Genomic DNA, 24302 nt, shown 5'->3' with positions numbered 1-24302 from the left:
TCATCTCATTCATGCTTGTTTCCACTTTAGTGGCCATTTTTTCAGTCTGTGTAGAAAGATGATGCACCTGCAGTGTTCTTACCGGTCAACTGTTTCTACAGCTGGGAGAAACAACTGTCAGTGAGCTCATATCTCAGATTGGTTTGGCGATTCAGGCCTGGAATCGGGCTACATCTTTGCTACTTGATTTTCATAATCGGCTGCAAAATACAAACCAATGGCAGCCTGAATGTTACAGAAAATGATCTACAGTGGATAGAGTAAAGGTGACGTGTGGTTGGTGAACTAAAACCAGAAAAACCTCTGATAACCTCTACAGGTTGAACCTTTCGATGTATCATTTCATTTTCTGTTGACAATGATTTCGAAATTCTTTTTTCTTGCCACAGGATTTTCTGCAGTTACATAAAGAGAGGGGCTCAAACTGATAGACTTCCTTCTGGGACTGTAAAATGAGTCACTGCCTCCATAACATTATGTGAAATATCACCTATTGTTATATGCCACTCATTACTCAGACTCGTTAGGTGCCTCAGAGTATACTCCCGCTGATCTAATTGCTCCCAGAGCGCCACTTGCACCGGTTGTTTGATGTGTTGGTAGAAGGTTATTGACGTATTTGAATCCATTGGATTCCCCTCCCTGCAGTATCACATCATTATACATCTGCCTGCTTACTGTCACAAACACCTGAAATGCTTTGTTGGTTTGCAGTATCTTTTTGTTAAAAAAAGACTTCATTATCTTTTTTTTTAACAAAGAGGCACTGAAGGGTAATTACATAACTGACCACACTGCCTAGATGGAGATAGTGGCAATGTACGTAGTGAAGAGGAAAATCAGTACATTCATTATCATTATGAGTAATTTAAATACAGTAGTATTTTATTGATTTAAGGCCATGGTTTGGGGTCATCAGTATACTTTTCAGGGATTCAACTTGAAGGAGAACCTGTGTTCCTCAGTCTTCCTCTCAAGCCATGCAGATCGAGTACAGTAGTTGCTATGCAGCAGCCGAGGTGCAGGGCACCAGTAAGTGCTTTGTTATTTAAGGGCCATTGACACTTCAGAGTTGATGAGTACATTTAGTTTGTTTATTTTTATTTTGGTCTGCAAAGCAAACACAGTGCTTAGCGCTGTCGCCTCACAGCAAGAAGGTTCTGAATTTGAGCCCCAGCCGAGTCGGGGCCATTCAGTGTGCAGTTTGCATGTTCTTCCTGTGCCCGCGTGGGTTCTCTGTGGGTACTCCGGCTTCCTCCCACTGTCCAAAGGCATGCAGCTTAGGTTTACTGGCAACTTTAAATTGCCCCTAGGAGTGAGTGTGTGTGGTAGTTTGTCTACATGTCAGCCCTGTGATAGACTGGTGACCTGTCCAGGGTGGACCCTGCCTCTCGCCCAATGTCAGCTCGGATTGGCTCCAGCTGCCCCGGGACCCTATTCAAGAAAAAAAAAAAGAAGAAGAAACGGTATAGATAATGGATGGATGGATGGAAACAAACAAATAAAACCATGTTCAGGCCATGTACATATTCACAACCTGAAGGGGTTAGTTTGTAGGTCTTGTTACTGATACCACAGCTCACCCTACTGGGTCTGTGCAGGTATGCAGCAGTAAATTGGCCCCTAAGGCTTGTACAACAGTGGAGTAACATTTTATGATGCTCGTCAAATCACTTAACCCTGTAAGCCACCTAGGAGCAGTAACAGAAACAAACATTAAATACAGTAATGTCATATTATTACTTTATTAAAATGTTTTGGATAACAGGTTAGCAAACCATTTACACATCCAGCAGACTCAGAGCAACTTTAGCATTGCCTGGGAGTTGTGTTTGTGTCCTCCCTGATCAGTTTGATATTCCCTCTCCTTTTAGCTTTTGGTATCCACCAGTTCCTAAAAGAAACATCTGCCTCTTTAGCTGCTAAATACTCCACTCTGTTCACCAGGTAGTCTCTGACTGTGTCTGTTCGTTATCTGGTGCTGATCAGGTAGCGTACAGTGGGTTTATTTGAGCTTTTTAGCTGAAAACAGCTGCCTGTTGCTGCTGAAATCAGCTCTAATAAGAGCAATCAGATTGATCCATGACAGATAAAGGGTTGGACAATAAACCAAAAACAGTGTCTTAAAAGAGGCTAAAAAGCTCCAGAGAGCTGAGAGGTTGGTTGATAATTCTCTGTGGATTTGTTACTATGAATGACATCTTTCACATTACACAGATTGATTTGATGTGTTTTTATTTTAAAGGAAAATCATTGACTTCATCTATTTTTCACCCATCATGTCATGGCGGATGCTATTAGCGTGTTTACTTTATTTTTAATACGTTTTGACAAAGTAAAAAACAAGTCTACTTGTTGATCTAAATTAAAGTTGCACTGTGGTGACCCCCAGTGGTAGTATCAGAAAAGACACTGCTGCAGATCGCACTGAATGGACTGTACAGTCTCTTGACAGAAAAGTGCTGCAAGAAGCAGGTCTACAGATGAGGCAGGGCATTCCATTTGGGCTACATTTGTACATCTGTGCCCAGATTAGGGCAGTGGCTAAGTCGTGCTTTTTTTTCACCTAAGACTTTTGACTAAGGTGAAACCTTTTTTGTCACATGGTGATTTGGAGAAGGCGATCCATGCATTTGTCATCTCAAGGTTCGATTATTGCAATGCTCTGTATATTGGAGTTCCTCAGTCTTTGCGCAACAAACTACAATTAGTCCAAAATGCAGCAGCTCGGCTACTATCTAATGCTCCTAAGTTTGCACATATTTCCCCCATTCTCTGTGCTCTTCACTGGCTTCCAATCCAATTCAGAATCAAATTCAAGATATTATTGTTTGTTTTTAAGGCTATTCACGGCCTTGCACCATCTTATTTGTCTGACCTGTTGGCTATTTATGTGCCGCGGATAACTCTTCGATCAACTGATCAGTTGTCATTGGGCGTCCCGCGATCCTGCTATAAAAAGTGGGGCGACTGTTCATTTTCTGTTTGTGGCCCTAAACTATGGAATGCCCTGCCGGTCGAACTCCGGGCGGAAAGCGATTTAGTGGCCTTTAAATCGGCCCTAAAGACCCACTTTTTTAAGCAGGCTTTTGATTCCTAATTTGTTTTTATTTTATGTTTTTAGAAGTCAGTTTAGCACTCTAGTATTTTTTCTGTTGTTATCGTTTTGCTCTGTTTATTGGGTTGTGACTGTACAGCACTCTGGTGCTCTTGCGAGTAGTAGAGCGCTATATAAATAAAGTTTTATTATTATTATTATTTGGATTCGGGAGGTTTTTGCAGTTTCCTTCATCTAACCTTACACGTGGGTCTGCAGGTCCCTTCACTCATCCCTGTCCTGTTGTTCAAACTGGGGAAGGAAAAGAATCCAGATCTGGCTCATGCTGTGCTCAACTGCCTGCCAAACCTGGGGACTCATAAGGTAGCAAGCACATCTGGTCTCCCCTGTGCTACTCTGCAGGGAAAATAATGTCACATGTGATGTAAACCACTGCATGTTCACATCTATGACATGTAGATTTACATAATTTCAACCAATGCATTCTCTTTGAAGAGTGATCCTTTTTCCAAGTCTAATTCATAACTAGAAAACTAGAACAGTCTGTAAACTTGACTCTGGCTCATAATTGGGTACATATGTATGTAGAAAGCTCTGGTTAGACAGTCTTACCCATTATCCTGCATCATGTGCTTTCCTGTTCCAGTTCTGTGTCCCCATGGTGCTGCAGACTCTCCACATGCTGGCCAGTGCCCCCAAGCTGAGAGCTGTGGCAATGCGCCTCATGACTGCTCTCTGGAAGAGACAGGTGTGTTATAATACAAGCTCATCATATTCATATATTTATTCTTCAGTATTCTTCTTGTCTTCTTGTTCACCTCTCGCTCACAACTGACTTTGTTCCTTCCTGCCAGGACCGAGTGTACCCAGAGCTCCAGCGTCTGCTGGGTCAGCAGGACAGCAGGGTGGTGGTGGGGAGGGACGACCAGTGGGAGCAGATGCTAGCCAGAGCTGCCTGCCTCAGGGACATCTGCAGAGAGAGGTGAGAGCAACACATGCTGGATGTTGTGTGATGAACAGTATAATAGGGCATGACATGAGAATCTGGTTGATTAATATAATAGCAACCGAAAAAGATTTGAGTAAAGAGGAATCGTCTTTCTGGTGTTTTTTTTTTTGGGTGATTTAAATTACATTCACTTTGTATAAGTTAATATGTAGCAGCTCCAGGGTTTTCCTTAGCAGCCTTACTACCTTGATAAAACAACACCTCACCAGTGCAGTATACAAGACAATAGTAGCTTCAGTCTTCAAGGTAGGGAAACGGTTTTCCACCTTTTAGGCTTGTGACCCCTGGAAATGAAGTAATGAGTAATCAGTTTTACTTGTTACCACATATCACAGGTACAGTATTGACTACACATTGACATTCATCCATTAATATTGCTTTGGTCACTCAGCATTAGACTTGTAACACTTCTAATTTGAAAAACAACTGCACATGTACATGTTGCGTGTATTGGAAAGGCTTAGCATCTGTGTTTCTACAAATCACTATCTCATAATCAGTTGTCTGTAAAATTCAGCAAAATTGAAAACATCGAATTGTAATGTAGTAAATGAACAGAAAAAGAAATAAAATCTGTCTCTACTTTTTGACCTGTGTGTGTCAGACCTTACCAGCATGGAGGTGACATGCTGGCTGCCATTACACTTATTCTGAATCAGTGTACTACACCAGACACGGCAACCCCCGCTGCTCTCGCCCTGCAAGGACTCCAGGAGCTGTGCCGAGCAGAGGTTTCTCTCTCTCTCTCTCTCTCACATAAACACGCACACCATTTCCTGCACATACAGTAAACATAGCTTCTAAGTTTCATGGCACTTGTTTGCAGGTAGTAGACATCATCTCAACATGGAGGAGTCTTGGGCCTAAGCTCAGCTGCGACTCCCGTCCAGTGATGGTCAAAGCCATAGCTGAGCTGCTGGCTCTGGTTCCCCAGCTCACTGTCAAGTCAGAGCAGTATGAGGTACCTGATCTACTTCATGAAAGCTTCTGTTTAATGTGCGTTACTGTCAGAACTTTGTGCGTTTCTGTGTCTTCATGTCAGTTGGTGTGAGCTACAGCATTCGTGAAAATGACAATGATACACTAAAAAAGATGAAAATGTTAGAACTGGAGTCAGTTAACCCTAATATGGTTTATGCAGATCAATAATGGCTATTATACTGTACTTGTGAAATCTTTTGTCACATATCTCAGTATTTTCAAAGTAACTTTGTTGGCTTTCAGGTTCAGTACATGTACAGAAGCTGCTGTAAAGATACTGTATATCAGCATGTAGACCACAGATGGAAGTGATACGTTTAACTGGTAATCTGTTTTAGATTTTGGAACTTTTGGCATCTGTCAATATATTCCAGTAGCAGGGTTTCCACTAGGGATTTTTCTTGCCAGTCAGGTGTCCGGAAAGAATTTATTGTACCTGACAGATCTGAAACGTACTGGTCATACTTCAATAACATAAAAAAAAAGTGCATATTTCTATGTACATATATTTATCAATGCTATCTCTCTTTTCCTCTCATTCTTTTCCTGTTATTGATTGCACACATTTCCAATTTGAATGTACAGTTTTTTCATTTATTTATTTTTGTTTCCTGTTTTCCCCAGCCTCACCTGCTGCTTCCTGTTGCCAACAAATTGAAAGCCGAGTCAGATTCCTTTGCGTTCAAACATACCTGGCCATTAAAGATGATTCTGATATTTGCAAATACATTCCCACAATGACATAATAGCTTGGACATTTTTACTGTTTTTAATCTTGCTGGAAGCTCATGGAATTTCTCTTTTGGGGTGAATTTGGAGCGATGTAACACACCCTTGTCATGTTATAACATTAACTGACATTTTTAATCACACAGCACCTTTGATAACAGTGATAAGGTTTATTATAAACAAGCCTCAACACAAAGTTCGCTCCATGGGTATAGAAATGAACTGTGGTGATGTCTAAAAACATCCACCAACCTCACAGGTTGAACTTAAAAGCACAGAAGCCTCCTCACAGTTAATGTTAGCAGTGTCATTTGCAGATGAAAGCTCAAATAATTGTAGTCTGCTTCTTTGCCGACAGACTCCATCAGTATGTTTGATCTGACACAACGTCATGAAGAAGCACCTTTATTCGCTAATTTAAGTGTTTTCTCTGGTATATGATAAACATGACAGCAACAGCCTATAGATTTTCCAAATCTGTCTGCTCCTTTTACCTGTCACCAGTTCTCAAATTAAAAATCTGAATGCATGTCAAACACGAAACCTCTTAAATGTTTTTTTTTTTCTCTAGAGCTGCCATTTTGTACTGACATGGGACACTCACATGCTGATTGAATTATTCATTTATAGGAAATGGTGCCTATTGAATAAGTGACCCAACTTAACATTCACAAATTTGGATAGTTCTCTCATCTCCCTCTACTAAAGAAGTATGATCGTATCTCAAAATGGTGAACTATTTCTATTATTGGGTTGTGGTGTTTAGATGCCCTTTAAAAGAGAGGTTAAAACCCCTTCACAGCTGAAATCCTTGGGGTGATAATAGTGGCTAGAGGTCTGAACCCCTAAGTCACAGTTGACACAGGTCAAACAGAGGACAGCTTATCTTTGTTGTGCTTGAGATGTTTCCGAAATACACATTGCTACTTCTTAATTTGATATGATTTTTTTAACAGCCACAATTTGTAGTTGGGTGCTTGCATTTTTTTTTTTTTTTACTGTATGTCTGCTTTTTCCCCAGAAACTGAAAGAAGAGGTGGTCGGTCTTCTCTGGAATTATGCTGTGTGTAAGGTCCGTGTACTGAAGATATCTGCTGTGTGTGTATTCCTCCTCTTGAGGGCTTTCCTTAACTGAGGATTGTTTTCCATAATTTGCAGAATTTTAAAAGGTCTGACTGATAATTCCAAACTGTCGTTTAACACATAAAAACCACTGCTGCAAGCCAAACTTAACAGAATTTAAGGCAATTGCTAAGCTGAACACCAGGTAAATGTTTAAAGTTACACTAATAAATATGTGTGTGTGTGTGTGTGTGTGTGTGTTTGCTGAAGCAGGAGCCAGAGGTGGCCAGCTGTGGCTATAAGGCTTTGGCAGACTTTCCTGAAGTGGTCCACACAATAACTTTCCTTCCTGAGGCTGTAAGAGTCCTGCTCTACTGCTCAACACTCTCAAGTCTATAACTGTACATTGTGCTTTGAATAGTTTTTCTTCAGCTTACTGCTTTTGTGAGCCGAGGCCAGTTTGTAGATTATGATTACTTTTTCTCTGGTCTGGTCTGCTCTGTCCACTCTGTAGGCGAGGCCAGCTACAAAGCTCCCTGAAGGTGAGGAAGATGAACAGGGTGAAGAGGAAGAGGAAGAGGAGAAGGATCTCTCCATCCCAGGTTCATCTTACATGAAGCTGATGGCTCTCACCCCCATATCTGTCCTACCCTGTAAGTTACACTCGTATTGTGATCAAAGATCATTCTTCTGCTAGGCCAGGCACCCCATCAAACCCAGTTGGCAGTGTTGGCGGATCCTGTCAGAGGAAGGCTTAAATTTTGGGGGATGGTGTGAACCTTTGCTACTGTCTGTCATTATCATACTGTCTCCCCTTATTATTCTGAGAAGTTGAATCACATAGTTAAAACCTCTTTTTGCGGATGTTCATCTCGATGCTCTTTTCTTCTCAGCATTCGAGCTCTTCTTGAAGTCACTGGTGAAGCAGGAGATGAGCCAGATGCCACGGGGGGTATACTTCTCTGCCCTAAGGGGAGCTAACCTGCGATCCGATCAGGGTAAAACAGTGGCAGGAATCCCATCATTTATGCTGAAAGCCTACGAGAAAAACAAGCAGCCTGGGCTGAAGCCTGGACTAGCAGGTGATTAAATCCATTCCCTACCTGTGTGACGCTTTCGAGCAGATTTCGCTTAGACCTGCTGATTCTCCTTTGGTGTAATATTTATGGACTTGTTTGATTGTGTGTTTCTGTTTACCCTCTTGCATATGAGGTAAGTGATGTCAAAGTTATTTTAGGTTGCCACACATTTGTTATCTTCATATGTCACAAGAAAAATCAGTAGCAAAGGGCCAAAGATATGTTTGCAGTTGTATGGAAATGGTGGTGCCATTACATGGTTTGTCCACTAGACAAGTGGACGTATACTCAACGTGCCCATATGTTTCACATCTCAGTGCCTGCAGTCCACATGTCAATGTGTCCTTGAGAAAGACACTGAACCCCCCAGTGATGATACAAGTATAAGACCATTTACCAGACCATTTATTTTACTATGTGTTAATTAGTTTTACAGAATTTGATGCTGTACTGGACTGGACTCAAGTGCAACACCATACTGTTATCCTGGAACCTTGGAGATGATAGTATATACAACACAAAGGGTGTCAGGTGGTAGTGGGGATGGTAGGGGCTCAGAAACATAAAGTATGCCCTACTCCCCTCCTAACAGGCTGAACTGGCTATGCTCTAATGCAGTAGAGTTGAGTTTGCGTTTGTTGTTTGCAGCTGAATTGTGTGTGTGTGTCTTGTAGTCGGACTGCTGCTGTCTTATGAGCTGCCTGTGCAGACGGACCGTGATGGGAAACCAATCGATCGCTTCCTCATCAGTCGCAGCCGCAGCTACCAGCAGACCTTGACAGCCCTCATTCATGAGGTATATCTAAACCTGTCTTTCCTCTTCCTCTCATGCATTCTTTGAGTTTTACAGCTGAAAAATTCACCTGTTTGTTTTGCTTTATTTTGGTGTGCAGGTGAACATTCAGCCATCTGAATGGCACAGAGCACTACTCTTACCCCAAGCCTGGAGGGGTTTCATGAGCCGAGCCTTCCATGCAGTGTTACAGGTTTGTGCTTCTGACACCCAATAGATTAGTTATATATTTACTGAAGAAATGATCGACACCGTATGTGGTTCTAGTGAGTAAAAGTAAAGCAAGGAGAAGTGGTGTTGGTTGTGGAAGTATTAAATAAAGATCAGTCAGCTGTTGCCTTCGTTATTGCATTAATTAATGGAAAAACACAATCATACAATGTCAGAGTGAGCTCCCAAATGGCAGAGAAGCACGTGATACTTGAGGCTTACATCACCCACTCCTGTGGTTAACATAAAGGAGAACTATACCTTGACATAAGAGCCCTGCAGTTTGCTTACCGAACAGGTACAGTAGGTCAGTGGACGATGCAGTGAACATGGCACTGCATTACATCCTGCAACATCTCGACTCCCCATGGACCTATGCACGGGCCCTCTTTGTGGACTTCAATTCGGCATTTAACACAGTCATCCCAGACATCCTCTTCTCCAAACTGACCCAGCTCACCGTGCCTGCCCCCACCTGTCAGTGGATCACTAGCTTTCTGACAGACAGGAAGCAGCAGGTGAGGCTGGGGAAAACCACATCCAGCACTTGGTCTATCAGCACAGCCCAGGGATGTGTGCTCTCCCTGCTGATGTTCTCCCTATATACCAATGAGGAGACCCCTCTGTAAAAATCATGAAGTTTGCAGACAGCACAGCAGTCATGGGCCTCAACTGCCTTTTATTTATGTCTCGTCATTTTTGCTTAATATTTAGATTTTAAAGCTTTGCTTGCACTATTGACTTTATGGATTTGATATGTGTTTGTGTTCAGGGTCGACATGCTGATTTGGAACTGCAGCTGAAACAAGGCAAAGAAAACCCGGAGGAGCTGCAGTACAGGCTGCACTGTGCCTGGCTGTGGTGAGAATCACTTACATAGATATATTTACTGCTGCACACACATAGAAATACAGTTTAGCACTAGAGGTGCCTCAGAAATGATGTTAATGTACCTGACTGTAACAAAAGATTAACAGGTGCATTTACCAAACACTGATGATCTTTATGGTACATGTACAGTAACAGAGATGATGGAACAAAGATTACACGACGACAGGGTTCAGCGCAGTTTGAGACCCTGTATTTACAACAGTACCACTCTGAATGCAGTGCAGTTTGGAGCTCTGGTGACCAGTGTCCCAGACACTTAAATTAGAAAATGGACAATATAATGTGTCAGCCTGCAAGTTTAGCTGTAGCGACATGTTCATTTTTGCTAGCAACTGCAGTTAACTTGCACTTTTGCTGGATTTGTGTTCAGTTCAGGAGACATTTTTGTGCTCACATAGCAAAATATATAGACATATAGGATATATACAAGATGAATATTTTAAATAAGTCTACACAGTAAATGAAAGTATGAATGCATGCTAAAATAAAGTAATTAGAAGTGGCAGGTATAAAATACAGATGATAGTAAAACAGGTGCTAATACAGCGAATAAACTATCATGTAAATGCTACTTCAGACATGTTTCCACTCAGATGAAACTACAGTTTCAAGAGTAAAGACATCAGTGCAAAATATTAGCAATCAAATGAATTAAAAATATGATACATACACACAGTAGGTCGCACATCTTGCTTGCTTTGTCAGCCAGGTGACTGATGCACCAGCCTGAGATGAAAGGAGAGTGTGTGTCTTTGTCTTTTCCACACATCACTGCATTAGCAGAGCAGCCTTTCAGTGTTGATTGTCAAACCAATGTTTTGCTATTTCTATCTTTTCTATTTTCCCTCATCTTTATTTGCCTCTCCTTTTTCCTTTCGTCCTTCTCAGGGCCAGAGATCAGCTGGCAGACGTCATCAAAGCTGCTACCAAGTGAGCTGCTACATTTTAGATTCACAGGAAGCACTGTGATGTACACCCTGATGTGCAGTATCAGACATATTCTCACAGGTCAGTACTAACAGTTGTATGTTCTGTGTTCATCAGGGACAGTCCTGTTGTACAGGGAAACTCCATCCTGGCTCTGAGCGGCCTGGCCGCTGTCCTTACTAAGTATGAGAGCGGCCTGCCCACTGACAGTAACAGCAGCCTCAGGGTAAGGTGCTCAACATTTTACTTCATCACTGTGTCATTTATGATACAATGTCTCTGTCATGGTCAAACAACCAAAGTTAGTTTTTACAATATCTTCCAGAAAGTTGGTTAGTGGTCGTAACTGGTGAGTTTATTTGATATAAAAAGTAATGACATAAAATTGATTGAACATAGTTATCTTTCTATTTGTCAACAATGACCTGAAACAGACCAAAACAAACAATGAAAGCACATTTGTTAAAAACTATTTTAACCACACTAGTCCCTTCACTGTCCCAGTCAGATACAGAGATGTCTTTAAAATCTTTTGGGCTCCCATAAGGCTTTGTATTGTGTTACCTACAGTAGTTGTGTCCTCATGTTGGTCCTCAGATGAGGTCTGTTTCACAAACATTGGTGGGATCAAGCTGGCGGTGTAGTGTAGAAGATACAGACTGTGTAGAAAGTTTTCTACATATTTTTACTGACTTGCTGTTATAGGCTGGACCAGAATTTGTGCCCTCGGCCAGCTGGTTGGCCATGATACTCGACACCCTGCTCAGTATCATCAGCAGCAGCTACAAGGCCAGAGGACAGGTTTTTCCGTGGTTCCTGCATGTAAGTTTTCATTTATTACTTAATGGGTTTTTTTGTTTTTGTCTGCTCTATTCGCAACTATAAATACATGGATTCAGGGTTTAATGTACAGTAGGTTACAGCAGGTAGCGACTTGGTCCATCCAAACATCTTTTATCTGGTTTTTTTAACAAATGATTGCTGCTTCCAGCAGAGAAGAATAAATCTTCTTTCAGTTAAGGAAGTGAATGCTATAACCACCAGATTTTTTACTTTGACAGAGCAGGTTTCTGAAATAAATAAACACAGAGGGATGGGAGAAAATATTTTTCTCAGAAAACTACTGGCTCATAATGTAGCAAGGTTAGTGCATGAGCAAAACGTGTAAATGGTCTGAAGGTTGGCCTTTACGTCGGGGGCCGGAGAGATCACATTAGTATAAATGTCTGGAAGAGTTCTCCCAGCAGTCACATGAGGTTGAACTTAATTCCTTAATGTGAAAGGAGACTGACAGAAAATGATTTGTTCCATTTTGCTTTTAAGGAGCAGGACAGCCTCTAAAAGCTGCAAGTGGAGCTGAAGAATCTTGCTCTTAAGGCTTGACCTATGAAATCACTACTGTTCAGAAGGTTTTAGGCACCAAAAGTAAAGTGAATGCCATGAATATTTATCAGATAAAAGTATTTATTTAACATTTTTCATTGCTACAGATTTAAATAAAACCAAACTACAACCTACCTGTCAAATTACAAGTGAACACTAAACAGACTACTTCAAACAGTATATCACACAACATGAAACCACTGGTTTAAGTAACAGATATCCTCAACCTTTGTCAGCTTTGTGTTAGCTTTACACAACAGCTGGTTAACAAACAAGACATACTTTAGTACACAGCAAGATTCCCAGCATCAGTGCTGTCTGAACCCGAGCCAAGCATGTGCATGTTTTCATTCTAAACACACACAAACTCCATGTTGCTTCTTGTTTGTAAAAATGTGATTCTAGGCAAGAAACTGCTGCAGGAACTGAAGGAAACAACAAAGGTTTCAGGTTTCTAAGGTGCAGTTTCCTTGTTATACTGACATTGTGTTGTACACTATGAGGCCAAGACCAGAGCAAGGAAGTATGTTGTGAAAGTGCTGTGAACTCCAGAAAACCTGATGCATGTTTAAGTAATGGTTGTATTATGGGTATGTGAACAGCACACACTGACGCAAGGTAATGTCCAAAGGACACACTGAGTACAAATTGACTTTTATGCAACTTTTTTCACATATGCAGTAGTACTCCTTAATACATAGGAATACTTTTTTATGGAAGATCAGTGGAGTTAAGAAATGATCACTTCACAGCCAGTATGGACAGAAGAAATAATTACATCAACCAAAACATCATTATACAGATGTACATGTTAGTATTGTTATAAGATAGACCTGAAAATATTCTGGATGCTTTGACTGGAGTGAAATTCTGCAGACCCAATAACAAACACGTGACATCCTGTGCTTTCTCAGCGTTCCTACTCAGGGGAGAACACAGCAAGTGCCATAGCTCGCTCCTGTGCCAGTCTGGCATTGTCCCTACTGGTCCCAGTGCTGGTGGTGTGGCAGAGGGACGGTCTGGTTCAGGTCCTGTCAGTGCTGCAGGCCGGCCTCCCAGGTGCACCCACCGCTGATGACTCCCAGGCTGTCCAGTTCCACTCTGGCCTCGCACTGGGCATGGTGCTGTCCAGTCTGTATCACCAAGGCCTCAGGTAAGGAGTGTGTGTTCAGAGTATTGATTGAAACACAGAAAGGTATTGACACATTGTTATCCACCACTGATAGACTGTAGTTTGACCTGCCTGTCTCTCTCTGTTATCCAGTGATGTCTCTGTCCAAAAGGAGACAGATCTCCTACTCAACTCTCTGCACACTCTGGAAAGTTGCTCCTTCAACCCCAACCTAGAATACAAGTCAGTGAAGACACTGTCTTACAGTTTAATCTAAAGTCTAAAAAGAATGCAAACATTCCAGGAAAGACTTCACATACAGATTTCTGAGGGCCTGTGTTTTTGGATAGGTGCTATTTAGCTTCTTTTATCCTGAGCTCTCCTCTTTCTTTCCTTGCCTCAGTACCGGCTGTATGTTGGGTCTGGGTCTGGTGTTGGTGGCTCTGTGCGGTAGTGGATCGACAGACCAGCACGCCCATGTCACCCAGACACTAGATAAACTACTGTCCAACCTGCAGGACAGCAGTGGGGTGGGACGCATGCAGCAGGAGGTACAGTACAACACTCGCATGCTTCTTCACCAGGAGACAGACTTCATTAGTATTCACTGGTTACAGCTGCAGTTGCAAGTGCTAAAGGTCTTAAAGGGGATTTTTGTAGTAATAAACAAAAAAGGATTTCCACCGTGCCTAAAGTTTGACATTTTATGGCGTACAGAGGCCAAATGCCAAAAAACGTACTGCATCATTGTTCCAGTATTTAATGAATGTAATGTTTTACATAGTTTGAATACTATTTGAAGATGCTTTTTTAAAAACATTGCCACCTGTGCAGGTCTTGGCATACTCTGTGGCGTGTGTCGGCGTCTCAGCGTTCACTGGAGGTCTGATCGATGCTGCCAAGGCTGAGGAGGTCATGAACACTCTGCGCAGCCTGACTGAAGAAAGCCAGCAGGTCAGCAGGAGAGGGTGTCGGTGAGATTGTGAATTTTAGGGCCAGCTTGTCGTGTTGCAGCAGAAAAAGTCTTATTAAAAGAGGATGACCCGCAGGGTTGGAATGTTACTCAGTACATTTACTTAAGCACTGCACTAAGTAGAACTGTAGACGGTCTCTATGGTCTGATTTTCAATGTTTTTATGTATGTGTTCAGACCCCAGGCTTCTCCTTGGCTCTAGGGTTGGCGGTCCACGGATTGTCAGTGTCTGGTCATGGTAAAGCAGAGGACATCCACCCTCGTCTGCTGGCTGCTTGGGTCAAGATCTTACTGGCTGAGGTATTTGTATGCATGTCTGTCATTCACTCTTATTTATACTCCTTTGATAACTATTTTCACCTACTGACAAGTTATAGCCTAGTGTGCGAGTTCAGCAGAGGATCTGTCTTTATGTTTCAGGGTTGTCCCACTATGCAGCGACTGGCTGCTGTCAGCGGCCTGGTGGCCTTAGTGGGATCTGAGAGTTACCTCATTCAGGTAAAAAAAAAAAAAAAAAAACCCCACTCGTCCATCTCCTGTTTTTGTTATTAAGAACAAAACATTGTGTTTTAGACATATTAAGCTGAGCAGTTGAGTGGAACTGTGCTGCACGAGAGTGGTTTTGATTGGTTGTGGCACTGTTCTGCTGTTGATCAAAGAGTGTCACTTCATTGCATTAGAAATGGCTTTGGTCTCAAAAGTTTGTTCTCCATAGAATAATAGAGTGCAGATGTTGTTGGCTGGCAAAATATTGAGGCAGTAGATTAAAGAAACACGTTCATTTTGGAGTGAAGTGTTTCTTGGACAGTAGAGTTTGCTCTGATGATTCAATGAGTGTTTCCACCACTGTCAGATTACCCCAACTTTTGTCTTGTACTGCAGCTTAAAAGTGAGCTGGAGCTTTCCGTCCAGCAGCAGAGCAGGCTCAATGAGGTTATTCGAGCCATCACACAGGTAATGCCAACTCATTTTCTTTTTAAAGGACAAAGGCTGGTCAATTTCTAGATTTTCAGTACAGACTAAACAAACTAAAACCAACAGTGATTTGCCTTTACTCACTGTTAATGTCTGTCAATCAGAACTGGATTAGCTTATTCATATGTGCCGTAGACCTCCATTAAAAACACTCCACTGCACTGGTTGACATGTTTCATCATTGTGAAACACCAGACCCTGATATTTGTTCAAAATGATGCCCCAGAGGCTCCAAAGGGACGTGGCTTTTTGCAGCCGGAGTCAAGGGCCCATGCACAAGATCTCTGGATATTCTTAACAAATATTAGGCTCCTCTGTTTTTTTATTTTTATTGAGGAAATGTGTCACCTTGGGTAGCATTGTGTTTCCCTAATGTGTTTTTTTTTTAATTGTTTTTGATCAACATTGGAGGTCTCTGGCACAGACAAACATTATATATAGACATTAATCATAAGTAGAGACAGATCACTGCAGAGTTTAGTCTCTGTATGGGGAGTGTTAAAAACAGTTAATATAGAAAATGACCAGCCTTATTCTTTTACAGTTTTCTCATTGTTTAAAAAATATCTTCAGTATTACTGTCGGACATGTCGGGTAAGGGCAGACGGGTCTTGTCTGTTGCTGATGCATCATCACTGTACCAGTGTTTATAGATTGTATTTCTGTAATTAGTCTATTGTCAGTACTGCTAACATCATGCCAAAATTCCCAATATCCTCAGGACAGGTTTTCATGAAATGAGCATATTAGTGCTCCCCAGAGGTTTAACTTTTGTTTGTTTGGTTTAGATACTCTATGGGCTGTACTCTGGTCACCTGCAGGACAACTCTGTGAAACCTTTAAATACAAGCTTGTCATGTAGTGATTCAGATGCTCTTGGTGTCCTTCATCTTGTGCCACCCTTAGACCAATAGTTCAACTTCCACACAAGATTTTGCATAAAGTAACTTGTTAATTGCCATAACAAGACTATTAGTTTTATTTGTTCTGGTCTCTCTTACAGATCATCAAGTTCTCCGGAGCCATTGGTTTGCAGTCCAACTGTACCTGTTTGGTGGGTCACTTGCATTTGGCCCACATGTCCACCAGTCACAGCCACACAGCAGGTAATGTAAATGTTTTTTTGTTCCTTTAGTCTGGTCCAGCTGTGCACCATTTCATACTTTTTTGTCTTCACTTGATATCTAGAATGACCCGGAACCTGTTTAGTTTCAGACAATTTTATTATCCCCGAGGGGCAAATCATTTTACAGCCAATGGCAATCACACAACCATAACAGTAAACAACAAATAAATAACATTAAAAACATCAACTAGTGTACTACATATTGTGTTAGGGTTACGTTAGGCATTGTTACGATTTTTAAGAGTCAGTGACCCAAACAGCAGATAAAAGCAAACATAAGGACAGATTCAGTAAAACATTTTCATAAAGGTATTGTGAACATTTAAAGTTCTTTAGTTTCCACATACGCTGGCGTTACCCTTTTACTGACTACATCCAAAAAGTCATCTTATTATTGATGATGGTGCCAAGATATTTCTGTTCTAGTACAGACTCCATGACCTGATTGTTAATAACTAAGGGAGGGATGATTCACTACCATCTCTTTAGTTCTGGGGTCATTGATGTCCAAGAATGCCAGAGTCTTTGTCCTCCAGCAAAGACTCAGTCACCCAAATGGGAAGCTGCTGTTTGGTTTGATTTGTTTTTGGTTTTTTTTCTTTTCTTCTGTGTTCTCCTGTCATCGTAACAGTTCCTCAGGATTTCAGTTACCTCTCAGAGAAAAGTGTCATCAGAGCCATCGCTGACTTCATCACAGAGGCTGGAAAGAAAGGTTTGTACACTGGTGTAGTTAACTGAAAAGCGTAGCACAGATACATAAAATATCATGTAGTTAAATATATTACTAACAGTTCAAAGGACTTGATGTATTTAAACTTTTGGGAATGTCCTTGTCTTCCTGTGGAACCAGGTCCAGAGTTCTCTCATCCAGCTCTGGTTAAGACCACTCTGACCCCCCTGGCATCAGTTGGGGCCAGTTTTCAGTACCCACCCATCAACTGGAACGCCATTCTGTCTCCTGTGATGAGGCTCGGCTTTGGTAAGAGCTCTCAGGGGGGTCATAAATCTGCACACTAATAATAATAATAATAAACTGAGTCAAGGTATCAGGCTCCAGTGTTTTTTCTTTGACAGGAGAGGATGTGCAGCATCAGTGTGTGGTGTTGGCAGCATGTCAAGCTCAGTCTTCCCAGAGTGCATCTCTCTTTCTGGGCTCCTGGCTTTCACCACCCCTTGTGTACAGTCTCAGTGTAAGTTGTTGAGTAGGGCTGATAACCGGTCCTACTCAAGTTTTTTTTTTTTTCTTACATTTTCTAGTTTTTCTGTGCACAGTTGCTTTTTTAGAACAAACCCAACTGCCAGTTTTGACCAAGCAACATCAGTTTCATTATGAACTTCACTTGTAGGATCACCTCTTTACTTATACTGACGGACAGCTGCGCCTCAATCGGCTGCAAATGTCAACTGTCAGCTCTGAGTGACATCTGAGCTCTTTGGTGAAATGACACCGCTGTCTAAGAAACAATTAGTAGCCATGTGTTCAGTTACTTTTCAACCCTTGTTCTTTGGGTGCTATGTATTAAGAAGCCAATACTGTCACCCAGGTCATTCTACACTGATGAAAGCAGACTCAAATTACTTCAATATATCATCCAATATTTTATTTCACATTGAATGTGCTGAAGCACAGAGCCTGAAGATCCAAAACTGTTTGTCAGTCTGAGCTGCACCTATTAGTTGTGCTGTTTGAAAATTTCCCATACTAGTGATGCACTCACAGGAGTATCTGTACCTGTCCCAAACAATGTTTTTTTTCTGTTCTTTACTTCGAAACATGAAATTATGTTGTTCTGCTGAACTCAGCTCTTATATGTTTGAACACAGGCAGTACAGAATCAGCTTTATTGGCCAGGTGTGTCTGACACACAAGGAATTTGACTGATACCTAGTGAAAATGGCCTGAAATTAGAGAAATTCTCATTTAAGAAAAGAAATAAGTAAACAAGGTTATAGCCCTGACCAAACAGCCAAGGTCAGCTGTCAGTACTTGACAGTCTTAAAAAACATTTCCCTCTGCAGCAAAAAATACAGGGTGTTGATGGTCACTTCTACCAATAAGATACTGTATCTGTGGGGCCTGTTTCTCTTCAGTACCCGACCCGGGCCTACCTGTATGAGACCCTGGGTTTATGGATGAAGCATGTTGCTGAGGATAAGCTGCAGGTCTACATGGAGAGTCTTGGCCTGCAGCAGTTCCAGGAGGACCTTCGACCCCAGCGTCTGTCCCTGTGCCGCTCCCTGCTGCAGGGCCTCGCTCAGGCCATGGCCCTCCCAAACCCCCCAAACAACTGCTGGACCATCCTCTGCACTGCCAGTGAGAAGATCTTCAATCTCCTGCCCAACGAAATTCAGGTACAAAATGAGTGTTTCCACATTTTATCTGTCACTTGAATTAATTTTCCTTCTTAAACTGACTCTTCAAATACTTGAAGTACAACTGCATTTTAACTGCTGTCACTGTTCAGGTAACTGGCACTTCATCTACTGTATTTATAGTGCACACATTTCAATTGGTGCCTCATCTTCAGCTGAAATGTTAGCTGTCTCTTACTCTGTTTAACTGCTTGCAATATTTCAAATGTCTCAGCATTTTCAGCAGCACTTCACCTTCAGAGGTTATTTCAGTTTCATTTATTGTTTACACTTTCACTGACAAGTCAAGTGCTTTCAACCACTACATATGAATACTTTAAAACTACATTTTTATTCTTTAACTGTTAAAATTCATCTTAGTTGACAACAGACACTTCAGCTGCTTTCATGGCTTAGACACAACAGCCATCTGATTCTCTCCAAATGAACTTCTGCTCCTTTCATCACTTACTCTTCGACTGATGGTTCAGTCCAGCCTCTTCACCTTAATGGACACCAACTTCTTTATTTACTGTTCAAATACTGTCAACAAAATGTTTTCCTTCTGTCACGGTGCATGTTACATTACAGCTTCTTGTATTGTGCTGCAGACTGTTCATTTGCATTTACTCCTCAACTGATAATTCAACTATGTTCCATGTTTATATACATAGTAAAGTTCAGCCATGTACAGGGCTTAAAGTTAAAACTGCAATTACAGTCTTACATCCAAACAGTTAACATTTAAGACATTTTAAATGTTTACTGTTTGCATGTGTAATTTTCAGGGTAGCCTTAAACGTAGCTTATTCTAGTTTAAAAACACTCCTGTATAAGCTAATTGTACCAGGCCAGTCATCTAACTCTCTTTACACTGATGATGAATTAATTTGTTTTAGGATGGTGAAGTGGATTTGTATGTGGGAATCACCAAATGTCTGTCTGAGATGTCTGATACCGAGATTGAGCGAATCACTCGAGTCACAGAGGTACAGTATGACGGTTTCTTCCTGCTTCCAGACTTCATGCTAGGCTAATCATTTCCTGTTCTTAACATACCAAAATAAAACTGATACCAATCTTCTTATCTCACTCTCAGAAAGCAAACATTATTAAGCAGAACTATTTCTTTAAAGCTATTCTGTCAAATTAAATGAACTACAGAAGTATCTGTTCAGCTTCAGTCTAACACAGGAAAACTGATTTAAAGCCACTATTTGAGGATATCATCTGCCACAATATCTTTTTTCATGCTACTACTGGGAGACAGAAAAGCCAGCTATATTCAGATTTCACATAGAGTGGATTTAAAAAGCCAGAAGAGAGATGCCAAGCAACAAAACAGTCACAAGACAAGCAAAAATAGGTGCAAATGATGATAAAGAGATGCAAAATGAGTAAAAATGAACACAAAGTAGCTAAAAACAAATACAAAACAACCCCAAAAAAGACATACAAATCGCCTGACAGTCTTGTGGTTGCTCAGTCTGTGAGCCTTGCTTCTGAAAGTGTAGGTAGGGGCCCTTTGTTATAAGCTGTCCATGCCTATAACAGTTCAGTTTCTGCTAGTAGCATCTCACTTTATTGGGTCATGCAAAACTGCACAAATCAAAAGTCTTCAAAATCTGCAAATGAGATGAGAAATGTTTAGTTTGTCTCACTAACTGACATGATCCTGTTTAACATCATATTCAGTCATTTTAACCAAAACCACATTCTAATATTACGGGATTATTTGGTAGTTCTGGCCTTCATACAGTACTGATGATGCTGTACTGACCAAAGCCCAGTGAGATGGCACTTGTTTCCACCTCTAACCTGCAGCGCTGATGAAGCCGTGTGTGATGGTGCCTCTGTTTAGACCCAGATGGAGAAGACCTGCTTCGTCCTGGCTTACCTCACCTCTCAGGGCAGAGTTCCCCTCCTGGGTCTCAATGATGTCATCGCTGGTGTACTTCGTGGTTGGCCGAGACGCAGAGTAGGCTGGCTCCTACTACAGAGTTTCTATCAGTGTCGCCTGGCTGCCAGTTCAACCACAGGTCAGATCAGAGCTGAGCTGAGCTAGAAAGCTTCTGCTGCGTTCACATCATATGAATAAAGTGGAAGTACCTCCATAAGTGATAATATTCTTCTCTCCTAATATTTGTAGTCACAAATAAATTGTGTGAAAGAAAATACTATCCATTAAGTTTCCAAATGGTAATGCTTTGCATTCTGCTATAGCTACCGTATGGTCTCAGTATTTTCTCTATGGCTTTTTCTGTCTGTGCACCATGTGAACAGATGTGTGGATTTGTTCTGTTTTATCATCCATTTTTGCATGATGAGATGGTTTGTTCTCTGTCATAGGCGTCTCCAAAAGAATGGAGTGGCTCCTGGAGCTGATGGGCCACATCCGAAATGTTGCCTACGGTGCCACTTCCGTGACTTCTGGAGACACCAAACAGGTGGGATTCTGGTTGTCAGGCACCATGCTGCTGTTTGTTAGTTAATTTGAACTAGATATTGGTGTGGAATATCAGTAATCACTGACCATCGCTGACTTTATGATTCTTCTCCATTTGCGCTTCACTAGTTTTAGCGTGTTGTCACATGATTTTATTACCAAAGTAACACAAAATATAACTGCATTGTACCTCAACAGAAGATGTTTATTGTCTCCTGTTTTGTTCCAGTTCCTTTTGCTCTTACTCTACTCTTATCTCTGTACAGATGCACAGTAGGTCATTGAACATATTCTGGAAAATTATTGAAGCCTGGTTGAACTCTCCAGGCAGTTTTTTTTAACCCTGAGCTGGGTAAGCTAAAAGTGGATTCCCTTATGTCATTTTTCTGCAGTGCACAGACTTCCTGTTCCAGATCTTTGCTGCTGTTGTAGTTTCCTGGGGGGACCACTCCATGCCCCTCCTACTTGGCATCAGGGCCCAGCTGTTCCCATGGCAATATGGATCCAAGCCCCCAGCCTTAACACATAGTCTATACGGTGTGGAGTCACTCACTGACCACGCCCTGCCCCAGTGCCTGCTGGGATTGTCCCACAGCCTGGCTCTGCTTCTGGACAAAGAGCCCTGGAGCAGCCAGACACACAAGGTTAGTGTTTCTGCTTCCAGCACCTTCACTCCATTAAAGATCTATTCACATTATAGACCTGCTCAGTTCTTCAGTCGAAGCTTCAGTACAGTTTTTTGTGTGTGTGTGTGTGTGTGTTTGTGTGTCAGTTCATAGACTGGCTTCTCAGCATCGCAGAAGTTCCTGAGAAGAATGTGTCAGCCAAGACCATTAGCGCAGCCAAAGGTGAAAAACACAAGTGCGATGGCTCATACAATACATAGTACTTAGACAGGAGTAGTTTGAAACACTGACCCTCACAAACACAGCAGAGAAGGTTGTGCTCCACTAGCAGGCACACAAGGACACGTGACATGATACATGTTCTGTTAGCAGTGTAGACATGGGTTTAAACTACGTACAAAGGTCAAAAGTTTAGAAGAGTAGTTCATCAGATTGTTCTTGTGTTGTTTCAGCCGCCCTGTTGGTCTTAAAGTCTTCTGCTGAGTTCAAGAAGAAAGCTGTGTGGACCAGAGCTTATGGCTGGTAGTCTAGAGGAGCCACAACCTGTTGTTACCATGGTGACACGTACAGGATGTCTGCAGAAAAACAGAAGCTTTAACACACAAGTGGCATCATTCCTGTCTGAGCTAGCTGGACATGGAGCACAGACTTGTAGCATTTATGAGCATAAATAGAAACTACACTGCCACTGTAGCTCTGCTTCAATGATGTGACACTGATGTCAAGAGGAATGTGTGCTGTCAGACGATATTTTCATTAAAAGAGTAACGGAAACTATTTAATAGTGTGGTGGTAAATTTGAGTTTGTGGCCTCTCAGTTCAAGATTATTTCTTAGATATATTTTTAACAAAGCATACGCCATCCATCCATGAGCTATGCTGCTTATCTTGAACAGGGTCTCGGTGGGGGGTTGCAGCCAATCCCAGCTGATATTGAGTGAGAGGTGGAGTACACCAGTCTATCACAGATGAAGAAAACACCCACACTCACTCCTATGGGAAATTTAGAGTCTTTGGACCTAAGCCACCTAAGCTGCATTGTTTGGATTGTGGAAGGAGGCTGGAGAACCCAGAGAGAACCCACACAGGCACAGAGACAACATGCAAACTCTGCACACCATATGATCAGTAGTTATGTAACTTATGATTGCATAACTAGGTATTGTACAAACATCATATACAGGTATAGACACACACACTTGCATACATCTTATCAGTCCAGTCTCTGATTTTAAAAAACTTACAGTTCACATGCAAGCATACACATTGATTTTCAGTGTGACAGCATGGAAATGCCTGTGGCTCTGCGTGGGGACAGAGACTGAGAGAAAGCCGTCTCTTTTGCCTTCACACTGTACCGAGTCAATGTGTGGCTATCCAGGCAATATCTTCAGTATTCTCCTCTGCTCTGTTTACAATTTGGTGCTCAAGTTAGAGACATCAATCTTCAGTTGTCTCCACAAAAAGTGGCTGTCAGTGGGGATGTTAGTCTATGCACTGGCCAGTGTGCAGTGGAGGTGGCATTACACTTGTATTATGAGCATGTAAGGCCTCAGGGTAGTAAAGAGTACTGCATGCTCTTGTATTGTCCCCACCGTTTCATCTCTGTTCACTGTAGAACAATGAATTTTTCACTTTAAAATATAGATATCAATTAAAATATACATGTGCAATATCAGAATGCATAGTTTGTTTTTTCATTCATATTTGTAAGGAGGTTTGTGGAGATGGTGGTCCACATGACTGAATTTAGAGCTGCACTATTCAATGTTTTTTTCTTTCTAATTTTACCAATAAATGTGTGATGGGTAATTTGAAAGGCGTTGCTCAAAGGGTCGAGCCCAGAGCAAATCATTGTTGCAGCTGGTTGTGGGACTGAGAACTGTTGGGTTGGAGACCAACCATCATATAGAAATGGTGGCAGCACTGCACTTACTGTAAAGTGCTCATAAGGCTTTACATAAGATAATAAGCACATAATGATAATTAGTATAAGATATAATAATGTGCAAAACCTGTAAGAAGCTGAACAAGCGGTTTAGTTGACACCATATTTAACTAATTGTGATTCTTTGATGTTGTTGATGTTCTTCTTGATGTGATAAGAGTTTATTTTTGCTTCTAATGCTTTTATAATCTGCTGGAAATAACATCCCAGTGAACTTAAAATAAAATGGTGCCCAGTTTCTCCACTGCTTTACTCCCACTGTCTATTATTTTGTAAATGACTACTGCTATTAAGGCAGTGGGAGGCACTGGAATGTAAAAGTATTTACCTAAAAGTCGGTTAGTACACATCACAACAGTAGCATATCCTTAAATTAAAAGTATGATTATTAACTATGGACAATCATGCAACTGGGCACAGGGGGGTTCTGGGACATTTCTATAAATGTGTTATTGTCACAGCGGCGCACTGTGAATCAAATCCTGTGTCTGCAGACTGGGGATAGCACCCTGCTCATAAAACACAAAACGTACAAGTTCTCACATAGACTCAGATAATATAGAAGTCACAAGAATGACAGAAGTTTGATGTTCAAAGAAATCTATTTTATTATTTTGTATGCT

The 24302-nt window shown here is 41.5% G+C and overlaps 1 protein-coding gene across 6 annotated transcripts in view; it reads left to right on the top strand.

Moving 5' to 3' along the window:
• focad (focadhesin) overlaps nucleotides 1-22712 on the top strand; it is a 44363-nt gene extending 21651 nt beyond the window's left edge. For all 6 annotated transcript variants that reach the window (XM_020594899.1, XM_020594896.1, XM_020594897.1 and 3 more), the window contains exons 12-44: nucleotides 3317-3421; nucleotides 3705-3806; nucleotides 3913-4040; nucleotides 4672-4798; nucleotides 4894-5028; nucleotides 6799-6849; nucleotides 7113-7196; nucleotides 7354-7492; nucleotides 7733-7921; nucleotides 8593-8714; nucleotides 8812-8904; nucleotides 9694-9782; nucleotides 10701-10742; nucleotides 10857-10965; nucleotides 11445-11561; nucleotides 13037-13275; nucleotides 13387-13476; nucleotides 13637-13784; nucleotides 14068-14187; nucleotides 14384-14506; nucleotides 14627-14704; nucleotides 15089-15160; nucleotides 16185-16287; nucleotides 16939-17019; nucleotides 17158-17286; nucleotides 17382-17497; nucleotides 18399-18659; nucleotides 19559-19648; nucleotides 20521-20698; nucleotides 21009-21106; nucleotides 21498-21749; nucleotides 21878-21953; nucleotides 22184-22712. In XM_020594899.1, the coding sequence (XP_020450555.1) occupies nucleotides 3317-3421; nucleotides 3705-3806; nucleotides 3913-4040; nucleotides 4672-4798; nucleotides 4894-5028; nucleotides 6799-6849; nucleotides 7113-7196; nucleotides 7354-7492; nucleotides 7733-7921; nucleotides 8593-8714; nucleotides 8812-8904; nucleotides 9694-9782; nucleotides 10701-10742; nucleotides 10857-10965; nucleotides 11445-11561; nucleotides 13037-13275; nucleotides 13387-13476; nucleotides 13637-13784; nucleotides 14068-14187; nucleotides 14384-14506; nucleotides 14627-14704; nucleotides 15089-15160; nucleotides 16185-16287; nucleotides 16939-17019; nucleotides 17158-17286; nucleotides 17382-17497; nucleotides 18399-18659; nucleotides 19559-19648; nucleotides 20521-20698; nucleotides 21009-21106; nucleotides 21498-21749; nucleotides 21878-21953; nucleotides 22184-22257 (3960 nt within the window). In that variant the 3' untranslated portion in view covers nucleotides 22258-22712. The remainder of the gene's footprint in view (nucleotides 1-3316; nucleotides 3422-3704; nucleotides 3807-3912; nucleotides 4041-4671; nucleotides 4799-4893; nucleotides 5029-6798; nucleotides 6850-7112; nucleotides 7197-7353; nucleotides 7493-7732; nucleotides 7922-8592; nucleotides 8715-8811; nucleotides 8905-9693; nucleotides 9783-10700; nucleotides 10743-10856; nucleotides 10966-11444; nucleotides 11562-13036; nucleotides 13276-13386; nucleotides 13477-13636; nucleotides 13785-14067; nucleotides 14188-14383; nucleotides 14507-14626; nucleotides 14705-15088; nucleotides 15161-16184; nucleotides 16288-16938; nucleotides 17020-17157; nucleotides 17287-17381; nucleotides 17498-18398; nucleotides 18660-19558; nucleotides 19649-20520; nucleotides 20699-21008; nucleotides 21107-21497; nucleotides 21750-21877; nucleotides 21954-22183) is intronic.
• Nucleotides 22713-24302: the final 1590 nt, after the last annotated feature.

Source organism: Monopterus albus, unplaced genomic scaffold (genome assembly GCF_001952655.1).
Source record: "Monopterus albus unplaced genomic scaffold, M_albus_1.0 scaffold25.1, whole genome shotgun sequence".
Classification (NCBI taxonomy): Eukaryota; Metazoa; Chordata; class Actinopteri; order Synbranchiformes; family Synbranchidae; genus Monopterus; species Monopterus albus.
Note: the sequence above shows the minus strand (reverse complement) of the source record. Positions and strands in the feature narration are given on the sequence as shown.